This window comes from Hibiscus syriacus, unplaced genomic scaffold (assembly GCF_006381635.1).
Source record: "Hibiscus syriacus cultivar Baekdansim isolate YM2019G1 unplaced genomic scaffold, ASM638163v2 tig00112428_pilon, whole genome shotgun sequence".
In the NCBI taxonomy this organism is placed as follows: domain Eukaryota; kingdom Viridiplantae; phylum Streptophyta; class Magnoliopsida; order Malvales; family Malvaceae; genus Hibiscus; species Hibiscus syriacus.
The window spans coordinates 243,542-271,509 of record NW_024063329.1 but is presented as its reverse complement, the minus strand read 5'-3'; the positions used below and the strand labels follow the sequence as shown (position 1 = coordinate 271,509).

General features: G+C 36.0%; 3 protein-coding genes and 2 pseudogenes across 6 annotated transcripts; 4 read left to right on the top strand and 1 right to left on the bottom strand.

Moving 5' to 3' along the window:
* Nucleotides 1-295: 295 nt before the first annotated feature.
* LOC120179538 (non-specific lipid-transfer protein 4-like) lies at nt 296-24,921 on the top strand. 2 transcript variants are annotated; one of them, XM_039185113.1, is made up of 4 exons: nt 296-684; nt 786-806; nt 19,065-19,067; nt 24,910-24,921. In XM_039185113.1, the coding sequence occupies exons 1-2, from the start codon at nt 333-335 to the stop codon at nt 800-802; spliced, it is 369 nt and encodes a 122-aa protein (XP_039041044.1). In that variant the 5' UTR covers nt 296-332; the 3' UTR covers nt 803-806; nt 19,065-19,067; nt 24,910-24,921. The 2 variants fall into 2 exon arrangements, with proteins under 2 accessions (XP_039041044.1, XP_039041043.1); XM_039185112.1 differs by lacking the exons at nt 19,065-19,067; nt 24,910-24,921 and having other exon boundaries at nt 786-890.
* LOC120179530 (probable potassium transporter 17) lies at nt 17,101-20,422 on the top strand. Of its 3 annotated transcripts, none has more exons than XM_039185109.1 (9): nt 17,101-17,267; nt 17,397-17,619; nt 17,880-18,119; nt 18,191-18,241; nt 18,332-18,592; nt 18,761-18,813; nt 18,895-19,264; nt 19,359-20,209; nt 20,292-20,421. In XM_039185109.1, exons 1-9 carry the CDS (start codon nt 17,118-17,120, stop codon nt 20,292-20,294), a joined length of 2,202 nt encoding a protein of 733 aa, XP_039041040.1. In that variant the 5' UTR covers nt 17,101-17,117; the 3' UTR covers nt 20,295-20,421. The 3 variants fall into 3 exon arrangements, with proteins under 3 accessions (XP_039041040.1, XP_039041039.1, XP_039041038.1); XM_039185108.1 differs by having other exon boundaries at nt 19,359-20,212; nt 20,295-20,421; XM_039185107.1 differs by having other exon boundaries at nt 19,359-20,422.
* LOC120179533 lies at nt 20,968-22,254 on the top strand (annotated as a pseudogene).
* Nucleotides 22,222-25,912, bottom strand: LOC120179529 (serine/threonine-protein kinase BRI1-like 2). The gene has a single exon (XM_039185105.1). The coding sequence runs from the start codon at nt 25,811-25,813 to the stop codon at nt 22,403-22,405; it is 3,411 nt and encodes a 1,136-aa protein (XP_039041036.1). The 5' UTR covers nt 25,814-25,912; the 3' UTR covers nt 22,222-22,402.
* Nucleotides 23,373-27,968, top strand: part of LOC120179535 — a 21,067-nt pseudogene continuing 16,471 nt past the window's right edge.

Sequence of the window (27,968 nt, the reverse complement as noted above, 5' to 3'; positions counted from 1 at the left end):
ACCTTAGAAGATAACAACAAATCTCTTAATCACTGAGGTGAATCGAATAAAAATGAAATAGCATTCGAATTATGAACCAAAATCTTCGGGAGTAACATCCTTTCAATGGGAACATAGAACTAATGGTCCAAATATCATTACATCTTGAATAATCAAAGGGGAAGAACAATCCACCAAGTTCTTCCACGTAAGTTCCCCACAACCACCGCACTAAGCACAAATTTCACCACCTCACGGGCTTAACATGTTTATAAATATGCATTATCTTGGGTCAGTCAAATGCAGGTGTCGAAACAAGAGTGAATCCAGCCTAGCGTAAACAAAGACTCGATATGGCTTTCAGCTCAAAACCTTATTGCTTCGTCATTCTGTTCGTGTTTCTGGTAAGTTTCGATACATTGGTTCGAGATGTCGGTGCGGCCGGCGGCGCGTGTGGGAGGACCCCGATCAGGTCCGCCGCCGCGAGTTTAAGCCCGTGCTTGGGCGCGTCTCGGAATGCGAGGGCTAACGTCCCGCCTGCATGCTGCGCCAAGGTGGGTGCCTTGATCCGGACATCACCGAGATGCCTTTGCGCCATCTTGTTATCGCCATTGGCAAAGCAGGCCGGGATCATGCCTGGGGTCGCTATTTCCATCCCCAAACGATGCAACATTCGGAACAGGCAAGCCGGCAAAAAATGCGGAAGTAAGTACCTTTAAACGTTACCATTGTATCAGTATCGGTATCCATTTCATTAATCGAATTATTACCTCAAGGCTAACTTTCAAAATTTTGATAATTTACAGGGTACACGGTACCGTAAGAGAGCTCGCATGGAGGAGGAAAATGGGTTGTTTCACTTAGTTATGATAAATAAAGTATTGTTGCTGCATTATTGGGTGATTCACCCATTAATTAAGACAGTTCTTCATACTATATATATATATATATATATATGTAATTATCTCGAGTGTTAGATCTCTCGAGGTAATTGCTTCACCATGTTTATTTTTGTGCATGTTCACCTTTTATTATATTAATGAATAATAATTGTTCTAAATATAAACTTCTCTCTCATGCATGCAAAACAGTACAAATCTTAGTCATTAACAATGTACACACTCACCATACAGATTGTCTAAGCCCGAGGTATATAGGAATAACAAAATACGTACATACCCCCATACAAATACATTTGTCTAAACCCGAGGTATATAGGGATAACAAAATTCTCTTCTACAACTAAGATCGCTCAACAGATTTTCTTGATCCTAAACTTTAAATATTACTAAGAAAAATAACACAAACAGTTATTTCACGTACTAAATATAACCTGGGTGACACAAATGTCCCGACATTTCTCGGAGCATGGAAATTGCATAGAGTGAAAAAGGTTTTGCCCCACATCACTCTCATCAATAGTTCATCTTGTGCTTATCCCCCTTGTGTGTTGCTGAAATGGTGCACATTTTCAATGGACCGCACAAGCATGCCAATATGTGGACCCTCCAAGGATTTTAGCAAGGGTAATATACTTATCTAGTATCTAAACTATCAGTTTTGATCTATTTTATTATTTAAACTTTCAATTTTTTAAAATCATATCTAACGTTTAGTTTTCATTTTATTTTAGCACCCCGTCGCTAAAAACGTAACGCGTTTAATATCTAAACTATCAGTTTTGGTTCATTTTAGTACATGAACTTTCAATTTTTTTCAAAACTTAACGTTAAACTTTGAACGGGATATTAAAATAAAACATAAAACCAACGTTTTTAATGGCGGAGCACTAAAATGAAACAAAAACTAAACTTTATGTATGGTTTAAAAAAATTAAAAGTTTAAGTACTAAAACAGATCAAACAAATACACCTCTGGAGGAATGATATGGGGATTTCTCGTCTTTTCTTTGTGGATGACCTCATTCTCTTTGCGGAGGCCTCAATGGACCAAGTTATGGTTATTAGATAAGTAATGAAACGATTTTGTGATTGTTCAGGACACAAAGTTAGTGCAGCCAAGACGCAAATTTTTTTCTCCAGGAATTCTTATAGCACAAGAAGTTTGAGGTGGTGGAAAACTTCGGGAAATACTTGGGAGTTCCCTTGCTCCATAGCAGAGTTACTAAGGCAACTTACAGGTAACTTGTCGAAAAAGTAGAACAAAGACTTTCAGGGTGGGCAGCAAAAACGTTGTCACTTGCAGGCCGTATTACCCTTGCGAAAGCCGTATTACAGGCTATCCCTACATTTGCCATGCAGTCCACTTGGCTACCAAGAGGGGTTTGCACCACGTTGGAGAAAGAAATTAATTCGTCGTTTTGTATGGAATGCAAATGAGGGATCAAATCCGATTGCTTTGATTAATTGGAGTACAGTTAAACTTCTAAAAGAAAATGGTGGCTTAGCGATCAAAGATTTGAAGTGTCAAAATAAAGCTTTTTTGTTAAAGATTGGAATGCAATTATTTCAAGGAGTTGATAAGCTGTGGGTTGAAGTAATCCGAAGCAAGTGTAACTGGTCGGAGGATAGCAGTATGATGCTTAGAAGACGGAGAGGGTCACGGCTTTAGAATGGTTTGAAATGTATTTGGGGGATGTTCAACAAAGCATATTTTGGTCAGTTAGAAATGGCAACAGAGTAGACTTTTGGAGGGATATTTGGTTGGATGATACAGGTCCGCTGATTCAACATAGCTTAATAGGTGTAGATCAGCCGGTTACTCTGGTAAGTTCTTTGGTTACGGAATCGGCAAAATTTTCGAGATAATGTTCTGAAAGAAATTAATTCACGAGTTAATGCACTCCCAAGATTAATTGATCAAATAGGGTGAAATCCACAGTGTTGGCCGTAGGTCGCCATGCACTCCGGGCGACCTACCCTTGCTCAAACAGAGAGAATGAACGTGTTGCATGGCACATGCAAGTCCCAACACATAGGTCGTCATGCACTCCGGGCGACCTACCCTCGCTCGGCTTCCCTCGGATTCCCTCGCATAGCTCGCTCGGTTGCCCTCGGATGCCATCGCATAGCTCGGTCGGATGGCCTCGGATGCTCTCGGATGGCCTCGGATGGCCTCGGTCGGATGGCATCGGATGCCCAGCGTGTTGGGATGTGCATGGCACATGCAATCTCTTGTAGCTCGTCGGGAAGACATGGCGACCTAGTAGGTCGCCCGGAAGGCATTGCGACCTACGGCCAACACTGTGAATTTCACCTTATTTGAGCAATTAATCTTGGGAGTGTTTTATCTCGTGAATTAATTTTTTCCAGAACATTATCTCGAAAGTTTTGCCTACGGAATCCGGTAGTTGGGACCTAAACCGTTTAAAACAGCTTGTTCCGGAGCAGACTTGGACTAAATTTGTCGCTGTTTGTCCTCCCAATTTGACGTTTGGCGAAGATAAACCAAGTTGGAGGTGGGAACTGAACCACAGTTTTACAGTTAAATCGGCGTATAAAGAACTAATGCCGCCGACATCGCTTGACGATGGAGTTCCTTGGAGCGATATTTGGTCGCTGAATATTCCGCAGAGAATTCATACTTTCTTGTGGGTAGCTATTCATGGAAGACTCTTAACGAATGAGGAGAGAGTAAAGAGACATATGGCTTCTTCTAATACTTGTGAACTCTGCCACAATGAAATAGAAGACGTAAGTCATGCTCTTCGAGGCTGTACTTATGCATGGAATATATGACGCCGACCAGTTGTTGAGGATAAAGTACAGGAATTATTCTCAATGCCGGTTCGAGACTGGATGCTTGCGATTTAAGGAACCGAGGTAATTTTTCCATAAATCATAGCCATTGGGAAGTTCTTTTTGCTGTAATCTGTTGGCAGATTTGGCAGCGAAGGTGTAGTCTTCTTCTCCAACCGAATTTCGTAGACTGATAACTTGCTATTTGAAAGCTTTAAGCTTAAGAATGAAATTATAGCTAATTGGGTCAACGTGGAAGGGCAACGTCATCTCCAAAGGCAACAAACTAGTTGGCAGAGACCTCCGATCGGTTGGGTGAAAGGAAATGCTGACGGAGCTATGGATTGCTCGTCCGGATTGGCGGCAGCAGGTAGGACTCTGAGAGATTCGAACGGTGGACGGCTGGTTGGTTTTGCCCGAAGCATAGGAATGTGTTCCGTCCTTAGTGAGGAACTATGCGTTATACATGACACTTTGGAGACGTTATTCAACAAGTGGGTATTTTTAAAGAAAAATGTACATAACGACGAGGTTATTAAAATAAATTAAAAGCTTAACGAGTCTATGAAACTCTTCACGTTGATATGGCGAATTTTAATGAAAAATATATTTTATTATATCGATTCGTCTGGTCTAATATTTTAATATTTCTCAAAGAACTCATCATATCAACGTGACGAATTCTATTAAAATAATGATATTTTTTTAATTTAGATTGTTTTATTCGTAGTTAAAAAAAATCATGAAACTAGTCATTTTGAGGTGATGAGTTTCACTGAATTAAAAAAAAATCACGGAAGTCGTCGTGATGAATTATGATAAAGTATGATGGATTATTAAATATGGTTATAAACATCATTCAATTATCAAATATATTACTGAAAAGTTTATGATATAAAGTGACTGGGCATTTAAAAGTTGTTTGTCATTGTGCATTAAATGGTGTACGAGAAAATGACACAAACAGACCGTTAGAAAAAAAAATTCGTAATATTCTTCCCTGATCTGATATTCATATATATTCTATCAACTCACTCAACTCATATTTATAATGAAAATTTAGCAAAATGATCGTTGGAGCTCGTCATACCTACATGACGAGTTCCATCAGTTCAAAATCATGTCGTTGGCCAACAACTAATTATTCAATTTAATCGAACTCGTCACCTCAGCATGACTATTTTCATGATCTTTTTAACTACGAAAAAAAACACCCTAAATTAAAAAATATATTATTTTTTAATGAAAATTGTCACGCTGACATTCGAGTTCCTTGAGAAATATTAGACCAGATGAATCGATCTAATAAAATATATTTTCTATTAAAACTCGTTGATTTTGACACGTTGATTTTCAGTCAAAGGTTTACTTGTCCAAAGCTCTTAAACCACATATTCGATGTACTTTCCTTATAAGACTCGTCCGTCTACCCATAGTAAAGTGGATTTCATTAAATTTCGATGACGTCATCAATTACATTAGTTCTAATACAATTAGACTCGTCATAATAAAATAAAAATGATTGGGATTCGATAAAGCTCATTGAACAAAGTTTCGAGTTTAATCGACCTAATATACTTACTCATATATTATGTTATATCCATATTATTATTTTTCGTGTTTATTGTATTTTAACTGTATTTTTCTTGTATAAGATCTTACTTCATCTAATATGTAATATGTATAATATTTGATATTTCAACTATAGTTTTCGTTGCGTTAATCAAGTGATCTCAGTGGTAAAGGAGTTGTCGTTATTCCTTGATGTCCCGGGTTTGAGCACCAAGAACGCTAGGGGTGTGGGTGTTTAATGTTATAAATGGTTGAGAGTTATTTTTTAACTGATATTGCCTTGTACTTACTCCAGATTAATCAAAAAACAAAATCATAGTTTTCATTCTTAAAGAGTATGAGCTTAGAATATATACATAATGTATAAAACATGTCAAGTATTTAGTATTTTAATTTACTTCAGTTATTCTAGTTAACTAACTAATTTTGAATAAAATTAATCGAATTTTAAAAAATTTTAATTGTTAATCGAACTAATATTTTATTACTTGATCGATTAACCAAATTAACTTTTGATTCATAATTTGGTTAAAACGAAAAAAAATGATTTTAATTTAGGGTAAAATACAGTAGCAGTCCTTTAACTATATGATATTATTTTATTACGTCTCCCGACTATTAAAAAATACAAAATGAGTCATCTGACTATTAAAAATTAAATGGTCATCTGACTATTCATTATGTTCCAAAATCATCTTTTTTCGTTTAAAATTTGCCGATAGACTGAGCTATACATCATCCTATTGATTGAGATATGATAAAAACATGTTCTCATAATCTCAAATGACTATCATATCTCAGTCAACATGTTAATGTCAAACTTAGATGACCGTTAATTTCTTAACTGAAAAGGATGGGTTTAGAATATAATGAATAATTGAGTTACCATTTTGTAACTTCTAATGGTCGAGTGACTCAGCAAAGCAACTCTCTACAGTTGATGGATCATTTTGTAACTTTTAATAGTTAAAGGACTTAATAAAGTAATATCCTATAGTCGGGGACCATTTGTCTACTTTAACCTTTAATTTAACTAATTGAATTAATATAAAATTTATTTATTATCCAAAAATAACAAAATTTCTTTTAACGGGCTTGAGGCCCCCCAACTTCATTTTCAGTTATAAAGTTGTTTCGTCGCTTTAAGGAATGAAAAGACAACACGCATAATACTTTAAAGGGTAAACTATGCGTAGCTAAATTATCAGTTTAATGTTTTGTTTTCATCTCATTTTAGTGGGTAGTTCTGCGGTGCGGCGCCTAAAAAACGGTTAATATATGGCGTGATCGGTTAAATAATTGATCGGTTAAAATTTATAGCGGTTATGTTATATTATTTAACCGGAAATATTATAAAGTACAATAACATACTAGGTAACGTTTATATAATGTAATAGGTAGCGCTTATATTTACCTATTTTATAAGTAAATCGGTATATTTATACCGATAGTATTACAAATTTACCTATTACATTATATTATATTGAAAGTGTCCATACTTTTTATAAAAAGGATCGATACTTCTTTTAAAGTTATGTAATTTATGTTTCAATTTTTTTTAATAGTGTTTCATGTTTTCCGCCTACAATATTAATTTAATAATTTTATTTGCATAAAAAATTATTTGATTATTTGATATTTTATAAAATATTATTTAGAATTTTTAATTTAATAATAATATATATCGTAACGTAAAAAATAAATCATTAGACGCCTATAATTACTAAATTAATATCTTAAAACTCACTCAAAGGATAACCTTAAGAACACTTGAAGAAGCAAGAGAACAACTATCCAAGCAATCAAAAACGAGAAAATCCCAACATGATAACAACTGAACATATCATATCAATGTTCAAACTCAAGTTGTAGATTTTGATTTCCTTTTGCTTGGCATCATATGAGATTTGAATTTTGATTTCCTTTTGCTTGGCACCATATGAGCTTTGGATTTTGATGAGCATCGGAAGTATTTCGGACTTATGATTTGGGTGGTACTCAGAAGCATTTCGGACTTATGATTTTAGTTGCTATTTGTTTACCACCCAGATCATACGCCCGAAACGTTTCTGACGCTTTAAAGTTGACCAAAAAATACAATGGTCGAGATTTCCCTCGCGTTTAAACGTTGAAAAAAAAAACAATGGAAATTAGGAATAATCAATGATAACATGCATATTGGCTTGGGCTAATATTTATAGTGGAGCCGAAATATATATTGAAATTCAAACTCAAATTGAAATTTAAATTCAAACTCCAATTACATATGAAATGAATTTGAAATGCAGTGTTAAATTGAACATGAAAATTGCATAATTGATTCATACTGTTCAAGTAACATGCTTTATGAACCATCAAGCTAAAAGACAATATTGATTGAGTTCAAAGCTGAGTTGTGAGTTGATGGAGTTGTCACACTTGTCACATGGTTGGAATAAAGTAATTTTATTTAATAATTTTATTTGCACAAAAAATTATTTGATTGTTTTGATATTTTATAAAATAATATTTAGAATTTGTAATTTAATAATAATATATATCGTAACGTAAAAAATAAATCATTAGACGCCTATAATTACTAAATTAATATCTTAAAACTCACTCAAAAGATAACCTTAAATTAATGTTTTCCACAATGAAAAAAATATGGACACTTTTATAAAAAGGATAGATACTTTACAATATAACCACTACCTATTACATTATATAAACGATACCTATTACATTATATAAGCGCTACCTATTACATCATATGTTTACCTATTATATTGAAAGTGTCCATACTTTTTATAAAAAGGATCGATACTTTTTTTAAAAGTTATGTAATTTATGTTTCAATTTTTTTAACAGTGTTTCATGTTTTCCACCTACAATATTAATTTAATAATTTCATTTACACAAAAAATTATTTGATTGTTTTGATATTTTATAAAATAATATTTATAATTTAAATTTAACAACATTAACCAAAGATAATAATAAATATGTAATATATATGTTTATTATTTTTAATTTAATAATAATATATATCGTAACATAAAAAATAAATTATTAGACGCCTATAATTACTAAATTAATATCTTAAAACTCACTCAAAAGATGTATATACCTAAATATGTAGTTAACAAACATACCTAAATATGTAGTTATTGTACATACCTAAATTTAATGATAATATATACTTGTAGTTATTGTACATACCTAAATATGTACTGCAAATTTAATGTTGTACCCACCCTTTAACTACCACTACCAATGCCACATCCTATTGAAAGCAGCACGACTGAAACATGTTCAAAACGAACCTTTGCTTACATCTCCATCAACTCCTGGAGCACTGAACTTGCACAACAAAATTTTTGCCATGGATAATACTGATGTAGACAATGTTAAGCCAACCGAGGAATGGCATGAAGTACATAATGTTGATGAATCTGACAGATTGGTGATGACACATCCATATGGTAGTGTAGTTGAAATTGTTGCTCCCTTTGTGACCATATATACAATTGTATTAAATATGAGTTTTGCAATGTTTGGAGCCATTTTGGATTTATACTTTGCTATCCACCAATAATCGCTGTCTCGAAGCGTTGAATGTTTTCCCCCACTAGGCCGGATATACCATGTGAGCATTTTGTGAAACATTCTCGACTCTACATCGAGGTGAATTGGGCTATTTCTAGTAACCCGTTTAATTGTAGACCAATCTACACCATTTTCATCTGAATCCCCTGTATTCGCTACACCTAAACCCTCCGCAATAGTTTCTGGAGATATATATATATCCTTCCCCATGACATGTGTATTAATTCCTATTATATTAGTCTTATTAGGCTCGTGCTGTAAGGAAGCATTGTTGTAGAAGACTCTAACTAGGTTGGGATAATATCTTGGTTCTACACCAAGGAATTCAAGCCAACCCCAAGATGTAAATGTGGATTTAAAACTAAATGCATATTTATCATCAAACAAGAAACCCAGGTCAATGACACGTTCAGGACGAATCTTCCTTACTTTAAAACTCGTCTGCCATCTTTGTTTCTCCATGTCGGATCTAAAGTTCAGAGTTTCGAATGACCTGATTTCCTCAGAAGAATTGTTTGTTACAGAAGGAGGTGGTTGAGAAGAACTGGGTTGAGAAGAGCTTTGAGAAAGACCTCGCTTCTGACGCTGACGTTTTGGAGCCATTTTGGTTGGATGCTATTACAATGGAACACAAACACATTCAGGAAAAAAACTCCAATATAGAAATCAATCAAACCCATAAAATATCGATAAATTTACCTGAATATCTGATCGTCACTTATGATAACAGTAGAAGAAAGAGGAAGAGTTATCTTCTGCCTGCTTGCCTTTACGTTTAGGGTTTCTCGATTAAGAGTACTATATATAGTAAACGGTGGAAAAACACTTGATATTTAAATTAGTATCGACACAAACTAAAACGTGTCGACACATTATTTAGACATATTCTCTCATAAAACCGGTATACTTGTACCAGTTAGATTGAAAAATTACATATTACATTATACTTTTGGGTTCGATGATTTTGGGATCGACACTTTTTATATATGGATCGATACTTTATGGTTGCACCCTGTTTTCCATTCATTCTGGAATAAAAATATCGACACAAACTAAATTAGTGTCAACACATTATTTAGACATATTCTCTCATAAAATCGGTAAACTTGTACTGGTTAGATTGAAAAATTACATATTACATTATACTTTTGGGTTCGATGATTTTGGGATCGATACTTTTTATATATGGATCGACACTTTATGGTTGCACCCTGTTTTCCATTCATTATGGAACAAAAATATCGACACAAACTAAATTAGTGTCGACACATTATTTAGACATATTCTCTCATAAAACCGGTAAACGTGTACTGGTTAGATTGAAAAATTACATATTACATTATACTTTTGGTTTTCGATGATTTTGGGATCGACACTTTTTATATATGGATCGACACTTTATGGGTGCACCCTGTTTTCCATTCATTCTGGAACAAAAATATCGACACAAACTAAATTAGTGTCGACACATTATTTAGACATATTCTCTCATAAAACCGGTAAACTTGTACCGGTTAGATTGAAAAATTACATATTACATTATACTTTTGGGTTCGATGATTTTGGGATCGACACTTTTTATATATGGATCGACACTTTATGGTTGCACCCTGTTTTCCATTCATTCTGGAACAAAAATATCGACACAAACTAAATTAGTGTCGACACATTATTTAGACATATTCTCTCATAAAACCGGTAAACTTGTACCGGTTAGATTGAAAAATTACATATTACATTATACTTTTGGTTTTCAATGTTTTTGGGATCGACACTTTTTATATATGGATCGACACTTTATGGGTGCACCATGTTTTCCATTCATTATGGAACAAAAATATCGACACAAACTAAATTAGTGTCGACACATTATTTAGACATATTCTCTCATAAAACCGGTAAACTTGTACAGGTTAGATTGAAAAATTACATATTACATTATACTTTTGGTTTTCGATGTTTTTGGGATCGACACTTTATGGTTGCACCCTGTTTTCCATTCATTCTGGAACAACAATATCGACACAAACTAAATTAGTGTCGACACATTATTTAGACATATTCTCTCATAAAACGGGTAAACTTGTACCGGTTAGATTGAAAAATTACATATTACATTATACTTTTGGTTTTCGATGTTTTTGGGATTGACACTTTTTATATATGGATCGACACTTTATGGTTGCACCCTGTTGGCCATATTGTAAATTTGCCTTTTACTTCAAAGTATCAACATGACCCTTAATGTGTATAAGAAACATGTACAACAACATACTGCTAACTTTTCTCATCTCATTTATAATTATATTCACATACAAAAATATAAATCGTATACAAAATTATAAATCTTATACAAAATTAACCCTACATTTACATCATTGCATCCTTTTGTTATTCTTATGTAATATTGCAGCTTTTGTTATCTCCTGTCTTCGTTCATTTTGATTGTGGCTTACGAGATCGTTTAATATTCGCGATCGATCCCAGTCTCCAACAACCTATATTCAAATTGTCAGAACGTTAAGTATTGTCAACTACAGCATTCAATCTACGACTTTTAACAATTTTACCACAAACGAATTTTTCTATCCACTTACAAAATCACCAGTTGCCCCTGTAGAACCGATCGATTCCATCCACATCATCACATACATGCCGCAATCATGTCTGTTACAAAATTTGAAAACCACACATGTCAATTATGATGAATACTGCATAAATTAAGCTTTCTATTTGTGATAACATCTCATACCCATTCAATTGCTTATTCTTCTTATGCTCCACAAATTTGAAATTTTTCAAGGGATACTTTCCTAGAGATCCACAGGATTCAACCCAAATGCGTTTCTTATTATAAGAATCTAATATTTTAATCTGCATTAAAATAGAAGAAGTTATGCACCAAAAAAATTATGCATTATAATTTACATAATGTCCTTTCATACATACATACATACCAATCTCTTAGCATCCTTCACTCTCTGTTTAGCTGCTTCAGTTGTAAACATACTATCATATATTGTTACAACACGATCTACCATATCCAACACCAACAGATACCAATGTGAATTATGGTAGTTTATTGTGATCATGATCTGCAACAAATTTCACACCCAATTTGACAAAATTCAACATTCTATATCCGAAAACATCATTTGCAATTGGTATGGTGTCTTACCTTCTCACAGTCGGTGAATTTCACATAGTTATCCACTATGACACCCCAGAAGGTAGAAATACTCTCAACACTTTCTTTGTTGTTGGCATCCAACGCCTGTTGCTGTAATTACGCAACAAACATTATTAATTTACCGTCTATAACACTACTTTTCAATATTTATTAATTTAACTCACCGCTAAGAGGTATGGAAGGTAGCCAATCCTCCGGAGTGACTTTTGAGAATCGTAGCATATGGTCCAGGCGAGCAAATCGATAACCTAACAAAATTAATTACACAATCAGAACATATTCAATAAGTTTTAACATTTTCTACTTTCTACTTACCACACCGCCAACCCATTCCGTAGGCTTCAACGTTGCAACGTCGTATACAGTAGCGAATTGATTTCCCATTGAGATTACAGAATATCTGTACGAATCATTAGGATTAATATGTTGTCATGAAATATTTAAATATCACTCACAAAACAATATATTTCACTTACTCCGATTCTAACTCGCTATTCCATAAATAATCACAAATTGCAGCTTCGATGTCATCAATTCCGCTTGGAATATCCGCTTTTTCAACCTACAATTTTGCATACAAATTTTTGTCACAACAACATAATAAAAATCAAATTAAGTTTTCTTTTATTCAACTTACCTTCTGCTTCTTCTTCTGGGGTGCAGGACATTCCGAATCCAAATCTGCTGCTATAATACTCTCCGGTGTATAAATAACATTGACTTCCTTCCTCCTCACTTCTTCCATCTCTTCTTTTTCCTCCTCCCTCTTTTCTTCTTCATATTTTTTCAGTTCATCATATTTTTTTTCTACATAGCTCTTCATCTCGTTTATTTCACCCTTCAATTGATCTCCTTCATCCAAGTATTTATTAACCACCCCCTTCACCCTCGTAAGTTCACTCCTCAATTCCACAACCTCCTTAACCACTCCCTCAAAATTTTCACCCGTCACCATCTTAATATCACCCCTTAACACCCCAACTTCTTTCACCACTTCACCCCTCAACACCTCTACTTCTTTCACCACTCCATCTATTTTTCCTTCCACTACCCCCTTATGCCTCTCAAGTGTATCTTCGACTCTCTCAAGTTTCTCTTCGACTCTTGATTGTCTTTGCATGATTTCAAATTGGATTTTTTTGATATCAGCCAATTCAGACATCAGAATATCGAAGTTACTACGTTTTCCCTCACCGTCGTCCCACTCACCGTCATCCCCCAATACAACCATCCCTCCTTTCTTCTCATCTGCCTCCACTGCCTCCTCTACATCCTTGCCAATAACCTTCAAAATTAAATTACAATATTAAGACATTGATTATATTCTTAATATTATTTAATTACATTTATTACCCTTTCTTGCTTCTTCGCTCTATCCAACTTCAACTTCACCATCACTCTAACCACCTCTTCCTTCCCCCATGCACGGATGTGTGCCACTCCGGTTCTTTCATAAGCCGGCACTGCCTCACAGCCCGACCAAAAATCGAACAGTGCAACCTGCATTTATAATAAAATTTATATTTTTATATAAAAACACAAAAAAGTTCTTCAACTCATTTACCTCTAAGATTGCTATGCACCCTTTGAGGTTTCTCTGGCTGCCCTTTTTAAAGTTGATTATTGATTCAATCAATCTCGAATGGATATATTCAGCCCAATTGAATTCACCCTTCAAGCCTTCATCACAAATGAGCTTCATATGTTCTTTGTTCGTTGACGTATTACCCGTTGGACAAAGAAATATACCGACAAGGTATAATAGAACTCTGGCCTTCAACTCATCCCCAACGTAAGATCCACTTTTTATTTCCTCTTCAATTTCAGCATATGTCACCTTATGCTTCAAACCATATTTGGAGGCAAGTGCTTTCCAGTCCTTACTCTGACAGACTTCTACAACACTTTTGCCTTCATTTTCTACCCCCAATACGGCTGCAGCACATGGGATCCCGAGAGGAAATGAAAAATCACCATATTTAGCAACACATTGCCTGACATCAAATTGCGCCATCAAGGATCGACACAATTCCCTCCGAATAGGTCGATCCCTTACTCCTACCAATGATCCAAAACCTATTTCTCCTAGCACATTCAATTGACCCTTCTCGTTAAGGTGTTTAATTAATAAATTCACCCTTTTAATGCTGCATCTTGTCGACACTTCCTACATTTTTTAACAATATATAATGTTATAGTTCTTATATATTTTGTATCAACGTATTTACAAGTTTAATGAATACCTTATTTTCATGTGCTTTCCTCCGTTCTTTGTATTCTTTACTATCATTCCTTGACTGTGTGATGTAAGGTTCCTTTTCAGCATCACTCATTGAATTCCATTTGGACCTCACATCTTTTGTCACCTAATATAAAATATAAACGTTTCTTAATCAATACATTAACACTAAATACTACTCAATGTCAATTTCATTTTACATACAGAACCGCTCTGTGTGCCATCTTCCTTCATCCTTTTGCATTCGGCCATACTGTCAACATTTAAAATTTGTAATCAATTTAAAGTTTATCGATACTTTAATCCAATTACCATTTCAACAATAATAACAAAAGGACATTGATACTTACTAGAAGTACATATATCCACCCTTGGGTTGCTTTCGAGTCTCGGCCTCAATTTCAAAGTCATCTGCTCCACCAACAATTTTCCAACCCATTGACTCCATTTTTCCTTCATATATCAGTTTACGCAAATCAAATTATTTTGTTACATACACTTTATTCAATATACAAATATAGATAACTACTCTTGTGGTAAAACGGTTTTCTTCAAAAGAATTTGAATGGCCACACCAAAATGTGTCGGCACATTTATACATCCTATAATATCATTTTCTACCTATAATATTTAATAAAAGTATTGACATTTATATTTTTCCTTGAATATCACTTTCTACCTGCAATCGTTCCCAAATGCTTCTTTACTCCAAAACCCCAAACAACACATAAAAACCCTATCGCGATTACTGTAATAATAAAAAATTAGGGTTTCGACAACATACTTTTCGATTAGACTGCAGCAACAAACAAACAAACTTCGCTTTAGAAACGCCTTCTGAAATGCAGCAACAATTACGCTTCGCTTTCAAAAACTCGTTCGTTCTATCTATTTTCAGAGGAGATTTAGCTTATATTTTGATCGGATATGTTATTTATATTTAATCGATACAAATACAAAAGTGTCGATACTTTTATGTCAGGTGTCGATACTTTCGAAAGGATAATTACCTATTTCTTTGAAAGTGTCGATAATTTATTACACGTACTTACGAAAGTATCGACACTTTCAATATATCCGGTATCATTTTACCGGTTTTATCATTTTGATACCGGTTTTATCATATTTTTACATGTTATATCGTTGTGGATCGATATATTTTTTTAAAGTATCGACACATTATAAGCGCTAAAACTGCTTCTCTTTTAAATTCACAAAGTGTCGATCCTTATATAAAGTATCGACACTTTCAATATATCCGGTAACGTTTTACCGGTTTTATCATTTTGTTACTGGTTTTATCATATTTTTACCTGGTATATCGTTTTAATATTTCTTCATGACTTAGACTTACTTTTATACATATGGACACTTTTATAAAAATGATATATACTTTTTTTAAAGTTATGTAATTTATGTTTCAATTTTTTTAATAGTATTTCATGTTTTTCACTTACAATATTAATTTAATAATTTCATTTACACAAAAAATTATTTGATTATTTGATATTTTATAAAATATTATTTAAAATTTAAATTTAACAATATTAACCAAAGATAATAATAAATATGTTTTCCACAGTGAAATAAGTATGGACACTTTTATAAAAATGATATATACTTTTTTTAAAGTTATGTAATTTATGTTTCAATTTTTTTAATAGTGTTTCATGTTTTCCACCTACAATATTAATTTAATAATTTCATTTACACACAAAATTATTTGATTTTTTGATATTTTATAAAATATTATTTAGAATTTAAATTTAACAATATTAACCAAAGATAATAATAAATATATTTTCACAGTGAAATAAGTATGGACACTTTTATAAAAAGGATAGATACTTTACAATATAACAGGTAAAAATATGACAAAACCAGATTCATTATGACAAAACCGGTCAAATTTACTTGATATGTTAAAAGTATGGACACTTTTATAAAAAGGATAGATACTTACCGATAACCAAAGTTTACCGGTTACCAAATTTTTTAATAGTTTTTCATATTTTCTACCTAAAACATTATTAGTTGTCAACATAATAGGTACCGCTAAACCGAATTTATTAAATACATTTTAATGTATCTGGTACTGCCGTATATTAGCCATATATTAACCCGCCTTTCCTGAGACAATCCCCATTTTAGTATTCTGTCGTTAAAAATTTAACATATTTAGTACTTAAACTATCTGTTTTGATATGTTTTAGTACCTAAACTTTTAATTTTTTCAAAACTTAACGATAAATTTTGAACGACTTACTAAAATGAAACAAAAACTAAAGATTTTAACGGTAGTGTACTAAAATGGAACAAAAATTAAATTTTAGATCTGATTTTAAAAAATTAAAAGTTTAGATATTAAAAAGGGTAAAACTGATAAAAACAGGTTAGATGTAGATTTCACCTTAAAATTTGAGTTAGGTCAGATCAAATCTCCCTAAATACAAGTTGGGTTGCTCAAAACCTCGACTCACCTAGACACTTTCTAATCATACATCGCATATATAAATTATTAAATTCAAATATATTGATAAAATGAATAAATAATAAGGGTTAAATATGTTATTATATAGATTTACTTAATTATCGTATCAATAATTTTGTTAATAATTGATAATTTGATCAGAATTATTTTATTAATTTAATGATATAATTGATACAATTCATAGTTTAGTCAAAATAGAATTGCTCCAACAATTTAGTGACTTATGGGTAGTTTACCCTAAGGTGGATCCACAAATCCCGCCATAGCCGGTGGCCCTGAATCTTCTGTATATTTAATCAGTAGGATTGTCCATGGATTCCGGTACACAACAAGAGCACCAAAACTAGGTTGTTTAACGTTATGGATACACAGTCGGCGCCACCGGCCGCCGCCGCTCTATCTGAACTCGTTATTGATTCCGCTTCAACCACGAGTCATTACTCCGACTCGCTCCACTTCCCTCACGACAACACCACCGATACACAAGTCCTTCGGTCTTCCGATAAAAAGGTAGTTTTTTTCTTGCTCGTTTCCAACTTCCAGATTCTGGGTTGGATTCAAAACTTTGGGTTTTGAATTCCAATGGATTCGAAACGAAAATTTGTGCATGCTTTTGACTTAGTTTTCGTGAAAAACCAGGAGAGTAGTAAATGGAACACTCTGTTCCTTGCATACAAGACTCTAGGAGTTGTATTTGGAGGGCTTGTGACATCCCCATTGTATGTATATCCATCAATGCATTTGAATTCTCCAACTGAAGAAGATTACTTGGGGATCTATAGCATCATGTTTTGGACTCTTACACTCATTGGTGTTGTCAAGTATACCTGTATAGCTCTTAAGGCAGATGATCAGGGTGAAGGTATGCATGTTACAAATTTGTATTTTTGGAATCTCTGTGATTGTGAGAGTAGTTGCTTCAAATTCGATGTTCTCGTTTCGCTTGCCGGGTTTTAAGCTCTCATAGTCAAGCATGCTTGTTGTTAGTTTCTTGGATGTGTTCATGCTTGCCCTGAAAACAGTTGGATTTGGAGTACTGCTTGTGTGATTCATTTTGCATTTCGTTTTAGTACTAGTGCACATAATATTCTTCATTTAGCCAAAAGAACTGCTTGGATGCAGGTGGAACTTTTGCCTTGTATTCTTTACTTTGTAGACATATGAATATCGGAATACTTCCTTCGAAACGTTCCGATTTAAACTCAAGTCCTTCACGTTTTGTACTTATGAGGACGACAACAACCGGAAAAGTGAGTAAAGTTTTCGAAAGAAGCATGGTCGCCAGAAGGGCGTTGCTTTTCATTGCTATGTTAGGCACATGTATGCTAATCGGTGATGGTATTCTTACTCCGGCAATCTCAGGTATGTTTCCAGATTTATTTTCTTTGTAAGTATTTGAGTATTTTGTACTTGACTTGCAAATGTTTTGACAGTTTTGTCTGCAATGGATGGACTTAGAGCACCATTCCCTTCTGTCAGCAAATGTAAGTATTCAAGCTTTCGTGATTTTCTTATTAATTTATTCGCGAGCATTCGTCCTCTAGCTTTACGAGTTGCTGATCTTTGAATTGCAGCTTTAGTCGAAGCTCTTTCTGCAGTGGTTCTTTTTGTTCTGTTCCTTCTGCAGAAATTCGGAACTTCCCGAGTTAGTTTTTTGTTTTCCCCTATCATGGGCGCATGGACCTTGAGCACTCCACTTGTCGGAATCTATAGCATTATACATCACTACCCCGGCATATTCAAGGCTTTATCGCCGCACTACATTTTCCATTTCTTTCGAAGAAACGGAAAAGAAGGCTGGCTGATGCTTGGCGGTACCATTCTCTGCATCACAGGTAATTCCTTGATACTTAAGTTACCATATCGTTATTGATAAGTAAGTTACTGGTTCGCTTCTATCACATATGTTTATTTGTACAAGACTTGCCCTTTCATATCATTTATGTGATAGAAACATATGTGATGCAGATAATACCCTTATATCTGTTTTAAATACTGTATAGGTTCTGAAGCATTATTTGCAGACCTGGGTCATTTTAACCGAAGTTCGATTCAGGTACGTTACGTGCACAACTTTTACGACCTCTTAGGCTTCCTTTTCCATGCCTGAAATGGCTCTCTCGCTCCTTTCCAACAGATAGCTTTCTTATTTACAATATATCCGTCGTTGATTCTGACATACGCGGGACAAACAGCCTATTTGATTAGGAACCCCGATGATCATATTGATGGATTTTACAAGTTTATACCAAAAACAATTTACTGGCCGATCTTTATCATAGCCACATCGGCTGCAGTTGTGGCAAGCCAGTCACTGATATCTGCCACATTCTCTGTCATCAAGCAATCTGTCGTGCTGGATTACTTTCCTCGGGTCAAGGTTGTGCACACCTCTTCCAATAAAGAGGGAGAAGTCTACTCTCCGGAAGTCAATTACATCCTCATGATTCTTTGTGTTGCGGTTATACTTGTATTTGGAGACGGACAAGAGATCGGCAACGCTTTTGGTACGGTAAAATAAACCTTCGGCATTTTCCGGTTAAGCAAGTGATTGAACATTTTCTTACAGACAAGCTAATGTATAAGATCTTGCTTCTTCAGGTGTCGTTGTTAGTCTAGTCATGCTCATCACAACTATATTGTTGACGCTGGTCATGATAATCATATGGAGAACGCCGCTGTTACTGGTTGCGATGTACTTCGTCGTCTTTTTTACGATGGAAGGCGTCTACGTGAGTGCGGTTTTGACTAAAATTCCCGAAGGCGGATGGATTCCATTTGCCATATCCATTATTCTCGCCTTCATCATGTTCGGTTGGTACTACGGGAGACAGAGGAAGGTAGAGTATGAACTAACTCACAAGATCGACCTGGGAAGATTAGGAGTGCTATTATCGGACCCGAGCGTGCAAAGGGTTCCTGGATTGTGTTTCTTTTACTCGAACATACAGAACGGACTGACTCCGATCCTCGGACATTATATTAAAAACACGAGATCACTTCATAAGGTCACTATTTTCACAACACTTAGATATCTACTGGTTCCCAAAGTTGCTCCACAGGAGAGGATAGTGGTGAAGAAGTTAGGCCTCAGAGGAGTTTACGCATGCGTGATTCAATACGGATACGCGGATTCTGTAAACCTCGGAGGAGACGACTTTGTTAGTCGAGTCATGGATAGCTTGCGAGTGCATATCGAAAACAGCTCCGGTTGTTTACCTTCGGTTCTTACTCAGGGTCGGGAAGAGATCTCCGAACTGAGAGAGGTTGAAATCGCAGGCGTAATTCATGTTCGAGGAAAAGCAAGGTTTCACGTAGGCAAGAACACAAGCCTGTTTGATAGATTAATGCTTGCCTTCTATGAAGTGTTGCACAATAACTGTAGGTCTGCACTGCCTGCCCTCGGCGTGCCGCTGCCGCAGCGTCTCGAGGTCGGAATGCTTTACGAGGCTTGATCGGATCATTTCGGTTATGCTAGTTGGCGTGGCTCGGTTTAGTGAAGGATCATACCAAATGTGACAATTCTTCCAGATCTGAAATTCTTATCCAAGAGCAACTCAAATCAACTCGAAGCTCATACTATTTCTTTTAGATTCTTGTTAAACAAATATAATCTTCTATTGATAAGTTATTTAAGTGTTCTAATTTTACCTCGACATTACAAGTAAAATTAAAGTGTTTTAAGATTAAGGGTAAGTTACGTGTTTAATACCTAAACTATGAGTTTTTGTTTGCTTTAAGTACTTAAACTTTCAATTTTTTTCAAATCATACTTAAAGTTTACTATTAGCTTCATTGTAGTACTCGTCTTTAAAAATTTAACATGTTCAGTACTTAAACTGTCAGTTGTAGTATGTTTTAGTATTTAAACTTTTAATTTTTTTTTTAAATTTAACGTTAAATTTTAACATGATACTAAAATGAAAGAAAAATTAAATATTACGTCTAACATATTTAATAATAATAATAATAATAAAGTGTACTACGTGAGACGTGAAACCCACTTGGCAATGATTTGTTTTTAAAAAAAAAATCTAAATGTGAAAAAATAAATTAATAAATAAAATCACATTACTTGTGGCTGTAGATACTTGGGAAGGTAAAAGATGAAGCAAATGATGTGAACAGCCATGGAAGTTCATTGAAACTTCTAATATATGTATACACACACATATATGTTTGTGTGTGTATACATATAGTATATACACTATAGTTGTTCATAGACATGGAAGTTGGAACTAAAATGGAGTCCAAGGAGAACGAAAGCATCCCGAGCTTCCCTCTCGGTTCAACCGGCGATCAACGTATCCCCCTGTTAGGCTTCTGCACAGCTAATCCCCTTTCAGTGCTTCCAACGCCACCCTGAAACACACGATCATCGATGCCATCCGACTCGGTTACCGCCACTTCGACACGGCTGCGATCTACCGGACCGAGCAGCCTATAGGTGAAGCAGTAGCCGATGCTCTTCGTCTGGGGTTAATCAAGTCCCGAGAGAACTCTTCATCACTTCCAAGTTCTGGTGCAGCGATGCTCACCGTGACCGTGTCGTCACTGCTTTCCGGCAAACGCTCGAGTATCGATAAATGATAACCCTTTGTTCCATTGATGTTTTCACTATGATTCTTGCTATTGGTTTGCTAATTGTCTGTTGATTTTGAATAGGAATTTGAAGCTGGAGTATCTTGATCTGTATCTTTTTCACTGGCCATGAGCTCGAAGCCTGGAAAATATGAGTTTCCTTTCAAGGAGGAAGACATTGTTCCTCTTGATCTAAACTCTGTGTGGGAAGCAATGGAGGAATGTCAAAATCTCGGCCTAACCAAATCTTTAGGGGTAAGCAATTTATCATGCAAGAAGCTCCAGACCATCCTTTCCACTGCCAAAATCCCACCTGCTGTGAACCAAGTAAGGATCACTTCAGTTTCTACTTAATGCTTTTCAATTCATCAATGGCGGATTTGTGTATGAACTGATGTATGGGGTGAAACTGTGAAAGGTGGAGATGAACCCTATGTGGCAACAGAAGAAACTGAGGGACTTCTGCAAGGAGAAGGGCATACCTGTGCAGGCTTACTCCCCGTTGGGGGCCAAAGGAACGGCGTGGGGAAGCGATCAGTTGATCAATTCCGAGATACTCAAAGAAATTGCTCAAGCCAAGGTGAAATCACCTGCTCAGGATTGCTTGAGATGGGTGTATGAACAAGGAGTATGCGTAATTGTGAAGAGCTTCAACAAGGAAAGGATGAAACAAAACCTTGACATCTTTGATTGGGAGCTCAGTGATGATGATTTGCATAAAATTAGCCAACTCCCACAATGCGAAGGAATGCAGCTGAACATTTTCTGTCCGCTAATGGTCCTTACAGGTCTGTTCAAGACTTCTGGGATGGAGAGACTTGAGTTCTTTGATTCGAGTTGTTGTTCGAGTTCTTTGATTCGAAATAATAAGTGAAATGAAACCTGTTGGTATGAACAGATGGATTTTCTTCTGCAACATGAATTGTCTCTAGAGTTGTTTCCATCTATGCTATAAGCTCTTAATAGTTTGCATAAGCAAAAAACAATAAGCTCTTATAAATATTACAAACTTTTTTATCTTTTTACATTAACCATAATGATCAAATAAAACAATACCTTATTGTTCAAGCACTGTTGCTGCTTCCATTGGCTGATCCAGGCATCAGCTCTCTTAGCAATGCCACCACCTGCAACATGTTAGGCCTTTTCGAAGGGAAGTCATCGACGCATTGCAGTGTTATCTCCAAGTACCTCATCATCTCTTTAACTTCTTCGGCTTCGGCTTCGTCTGTTCCTTTAGTCGCCAGCAGTATTTCGGGGTCTATCGCTTCCATGTGCTTTTGTTCCCTCACCTTGATTTTCACCCACCCCACCAAGTTGGTGTCCCCGAAGTCCTCTTTATCGGTCGGGCGCTTTCCGGTCAAGAGTTCCAGGAGGACGACTCCGAACGAATAGACGTCTCCCTTTGCCGTGCATCGGAAACTTTGATAGTATTCTGGTGGGACATAACCTGGTGTGCCTGCAAGTGTGCTCACACTTAAGTGAGTGTCAAGGGCACTTATGAGCCTTGCCATTCCGAAATCTGAGACCCTGGCTTCCATTTCATGGTCTAATAACACATTGCTTGACTTCATGTCTCTATGAATAATATGAGGGATGCAATTGTGGTGGAGGAAACAGAGTCCTTTCGCGGCACCCCGAGCGATCTTTTTCCGCTCCTCCCATGTTAATATCCGTCGATCTCTAGCCTTTGCTCTTCCGAGGAGCATTTCTTCGAGATTGCCGTACTCCATGAACTCATACACAAGCAGCCTTTCCTCTCCTATCATGCAGTACCCCAACAATGGCACGAGATTCTTGTGCTTTATCTTCCCTAACGTTTCCATTTCAGCCATGAATTCTCGATCGCCCTGGCAGCTCAATCGAATTAGTTTCTTGATCGCAACACTTGAACCGTCCTTCAAAGTGGCTTTGAACACTTCTCCGAACCCGCCGCTACCTATGAGACTTGCTGCTGAGAAACCATTTGTAGCCTCGATGAGTGTGGAGAACTTTAGCTTCCTTAACTGTCTCTGAAACGTTGCGACATTGATGCTCAGCGGTTCTTTCTCTTTCTCGATCTTCCATGTCGTAGCCGCATGAACTGCTTGCAATCTGTTAAGCATCTTGACTTCCTCGACTCCCCTCCGCCTCGCGCGCATCGCAATCGCCCATACGATCAAAATGCATATAGAAGAAATGGAGATAAGGATCCCAAGGACAATGTTATTAGCCCATGAAACAGCAGCAGCCTTCCTACTTCTTTTGCCATCTAAATCTGAGCTTGTAGGAGCTTGATTGTTTCCATTTCGACATTCGGGCAATGGAACTCCACAAAGTCCTGGATTATTAGCATACTGAGTGGCCGGAAGTGTACTCAGCTGACCCCTTTGTGGAATTGGACCGGTTAATTCGTTATACGACAAGTCGATCTGCACCAGAAAAGATAAGTTGGAGAATGACTCTGGGATTTGGCCCTGCAGCCTGTTATGTGATGCATCAAACACACCTAAATTCCTTAGCTGGCCAAGCGACGAGGGAATCTCTCCGGATAGCTGATTATGTGCTAATTCAAGAACTTGTAAGGCCACCATTTCACCGATTTCATCCGGGATTTTCCCTCGGAGCTCGTTGTACGAGAGATCCAAATACTCCAACGTCTGGTATTGTGTGAAGAGACTCAACACTGCCCCGGAATACATCCTTGTAAAGTCACAGCTTTTCAAGTTTGCTATCTGCAATAGTCTTTCAGGCCTAATACCAGCAAACTCCAACAGCCCTCCGACGCCTTTACACGAATTCCCGACGTTCCTTACAAACACCAGAGTGTTGCCTGAAAGAATTCCACTCAAGGATTTAGCCCCGAGCTGTCGGCCAAGTCTAGGTGGGATTTCTCCGGTGAGCTGGTTGCTGTTTATATCTAACCAAACCAAGCTAGTGCAGTTCCCTAGCTCTCCTGGTATTTCACCACTCAAGCTATTGTTCGCCAGCTGAAGAACAGCTAACCTTGACAACATGCCGAATTCTCGAGGGATCGAGCCGGTGAGCTCGTTGCTCGTGAGAGATATCCATTCGAGATTGCTGCAGTTGAATAACTCAACAGGAATCTCACCACTGAGTCGATTGTTGTTAAGGATGAGATCTTTCAATTTACTGCATTTTCCCAATTCTTTCGGGATTTGTCCCTCCAACTCATTGAACCATGCTATCAGCTGCTCAAGATTCTCAAGCACCCCCAACTCGGCCGGGATCGATCCGTTGAGATAGTTTAAACTGAGATCAACTGTCCTCAAATGGGGACATTGTGACAGTTGACTTGGGATCTGTCCTCTTATAAGATTGTCCGGGATCTTCAGCTCCTCAAGTGCTGCAGCTCCAGGACATATATCAGGTGGGATGGTCCCAAAGAATTTATTCGAACTCAAATCCACAATTCTCAAGCTCTTGCAATACGAAATGGAAGACGGAAACGGACCCAAGATGATGTTATTACTCAATAACAAGGCCTCTAGTGCACCAAAATTCTGGAGGATAGAATCCGGGAAAGGACCCGTTATGTTGTTATTAGACAAATCAAGAAGCAGCAGGTAAGAACATGAAGACAATGAGCCAGGAACAGGACCAGACAAGTTGTTGTAAGGAAGCCTGAGTTCCAAGAGCGAGTCACATGCATTCCCCAACTCGGAAGGTATCCAACCGGTGAGATGGTTAGAAGAAAGGTCGAGCCTTTGTAACCCTTTAAGCTCTCCAAAAGAGCTCGGGATCTCACCGGTGAGGGAATTGGACGAGAGATTCAATGCGGTGAGCTTGGTGCAATTGGAGAGACCATCGGGGATCGAATCGACGATGTGATTACCGGACAAATCAAGGACCAACAACGAATTGCATGAGTTCTCCAATTTCAGCCCTGAAATGGACCCTGTTATGTTGTTGAACGAAAGATCAAGAACCTGCAACTTATCAGGGTTTGGCAACAAGAGATCACCAGGTAAAGACCCTGTTAGATTACTATGTGACAAATCGACATATTGGAGATTTGGTAGCTTGGAGAAGAAGTTATCAGGGAACGGACCAACGAGACCGGTGTCGGACAACTCGAGACGCTTCAGTCCGTAAGGGAGGAACACCAAAGTGGTTGAATTTACGGTGAACATGTTCCCAGACAAAACCAAAGCAGACAACATGTTTAAAGAAGCCAAAGGATTGAAAAAGATGGTCCCATACAGGCTGCACTGGTTAAGTTCAAGCTGAACCACTCTTCCTAATGAACATTTAACTCCATACCAGACGCATGGACTCGTTTCATGCTTCCAGCCCGACAAAACTCCGGTCGGGTCGTTATCGATCATCTCTTTGAAGGCGATAAGGGCCGCCGCATCGGTTTTGAGCGACGGAGCCACCGCCGCCGCTTGCTTCGCCGCGGAAACTGAAATGTAGACTGTAAAGATAAGCATCAATGGGAGATGATAGGAAAGTTTAAGCGGTCTGATCTCCATTGATGAGAAACACAATTGAGAGAGAGATGAAAGGGCTAGTGGGAGTGGTGAATATTATGATGAGCAATTGTTGCGGATGCAAAGTAGAAGAGAAGCTTTAGAAAAAAGATGTTTTTTTTTCTAATATTAAAAAGAAAATCGAACCCTTTACTGTTTAACTCGATTCTACTCGACTCGATGCGATACGGATTTGTTTCATTGATCTATACGTTCATACTTTCATGGTTAAGGGGAAGTACTAGGACAAAGCAAAGCGTTGATCAGACAGATGGTCAAAAGGAGGAGGACCCACAGACAAGGTCTGCCATAAGATCGGCTTCTTTTTATTACATAGAAAAAAGAAATGCTAAATTTGGAGTACACATGTGGTTCGATGATCATTGATGCCAGAGGGAGTCACTGTCTGTTTGTTTGTCAGAGAGGCGTGAGAGAATGAGTTTTTGTTTTATATATGATCAGATGATGAAGAAGATGAAGAAGAGGATTTAAATCAAAATAAGTATGAAAAAAAAGTCAAATGTATTGAGATTCGAACAACGATCTCAAACTTTGTCATTAGACATAAGACTCGATTTTAGGATGATAATAGATTATTCAAACTTTTTGTATTATAACCACTTTAATTCATTTTAATTTTAGTACGGCTTAAGAGTCACTGTTGCCATCGTATTAAAATTCAATTTATTATTTTTGTTCTTATTATTTTTTATATCAATTTAGTCCTTGAATTTATTTATGGTGTTCATCCTATACCTTGAAGTTCGTTGATTGTTTTCTACTAACAAAACTTTAAGTCTTATGCATATGTAGATTAAGATATTAGGTTAAAATATTTATTAAATACACTGGTTATAACAAATTCTTAAAATTTTATTATTTATTTCAGTGAAAATAAAGAATTAGGTCAAATTTTTTGGGATTTTTTTATAATTGTTATATTTAGTAAATATTTTATTGTTATTCTTTAATAAATATCACATCATCATCAAGTCACATCGGTAATATTTGGCTGGAAATTGACGGTATTAAAAAATACAGAAGATTAATGGTTTTGTTAGTCAAAACGAACTTCGAGGACTACTATGAACACCATAGATAACTTCGAGTACTAAATTGATGCAAAAAAAATGATAAAGATGAAAATGATAAATTGGATTTACAATAAATACAAAGATAACCTTTTGCCTTTTAAGTATTTATCAAATTATTTCATTATCTTTCTCAAAATTCAAATTAAATATTTGATTTACTAATTTTAGAATTAAATAATTTAACTCCATCTCTTTATTAATAAAAAAAGAAATGAAATATATTATACTTATTAATGAATAAAAATTAGAAGTTAAAGGTGCGCAAAAGAACATTAAACGTCGAAAAAGCAATTTCAATCTTTATCCTATTCTCCAATTATAATTAGCTTTTTAGGTTAAAAGTGGTAAAACCAATGGAATCTGACACAGTAAAAGTTAAAAAAAAATTACTGTTATATTTAGATATTTTATTAAAAAGTAATTAAGGAATATTAACAATTGAATTTTATTTTATTTTTAAAGAAATAGATTTAGTGTGGGAGAATAAAAATGAAGGCCCTCAGTGCAAACAACAATCAATTTGCCCTTATGGTTAATGGCTGGAAGAATATTATGCATGAGAAGTGATGATGACCCATTTGCAATTGCACCTTTTCTTTCTTAATGTAAAAAATATGGTATAAACAAATTTAAATTGGCTTAATACGAAAACAAGTTACTAAACTATACTGTTTTTTCCCCGAATAGGTGCTTAAAGCATTTTTTTTAACTCATTCTGGTACCTAACATTGTAAACGTTTCCATTTTAGGCGCCTAGGTCGTCAACAACGTTAATTTTCTTCGTTAAGTGACACGTGTCACAATCTGATATTTTGAAATTTATTTTTGAAAAATATTAAAAACATTATTATATTTATAAAAAAAATTAATTTCTCTTAAATTATAAAAAAATGCCCCAAAATCCCTAAATTCTAATCTTAACTCATCGTCGCCGTTTTTTCGGCCACGACCAACACGCCCGACATAGTCTCTTCCACCCTCCCAATCATGTGACATCGTAGTTACTGCCGATTGGTTGTCGAAATTGCATGGGATCACAATTTTCATCTTAGAGTTTATGGGGT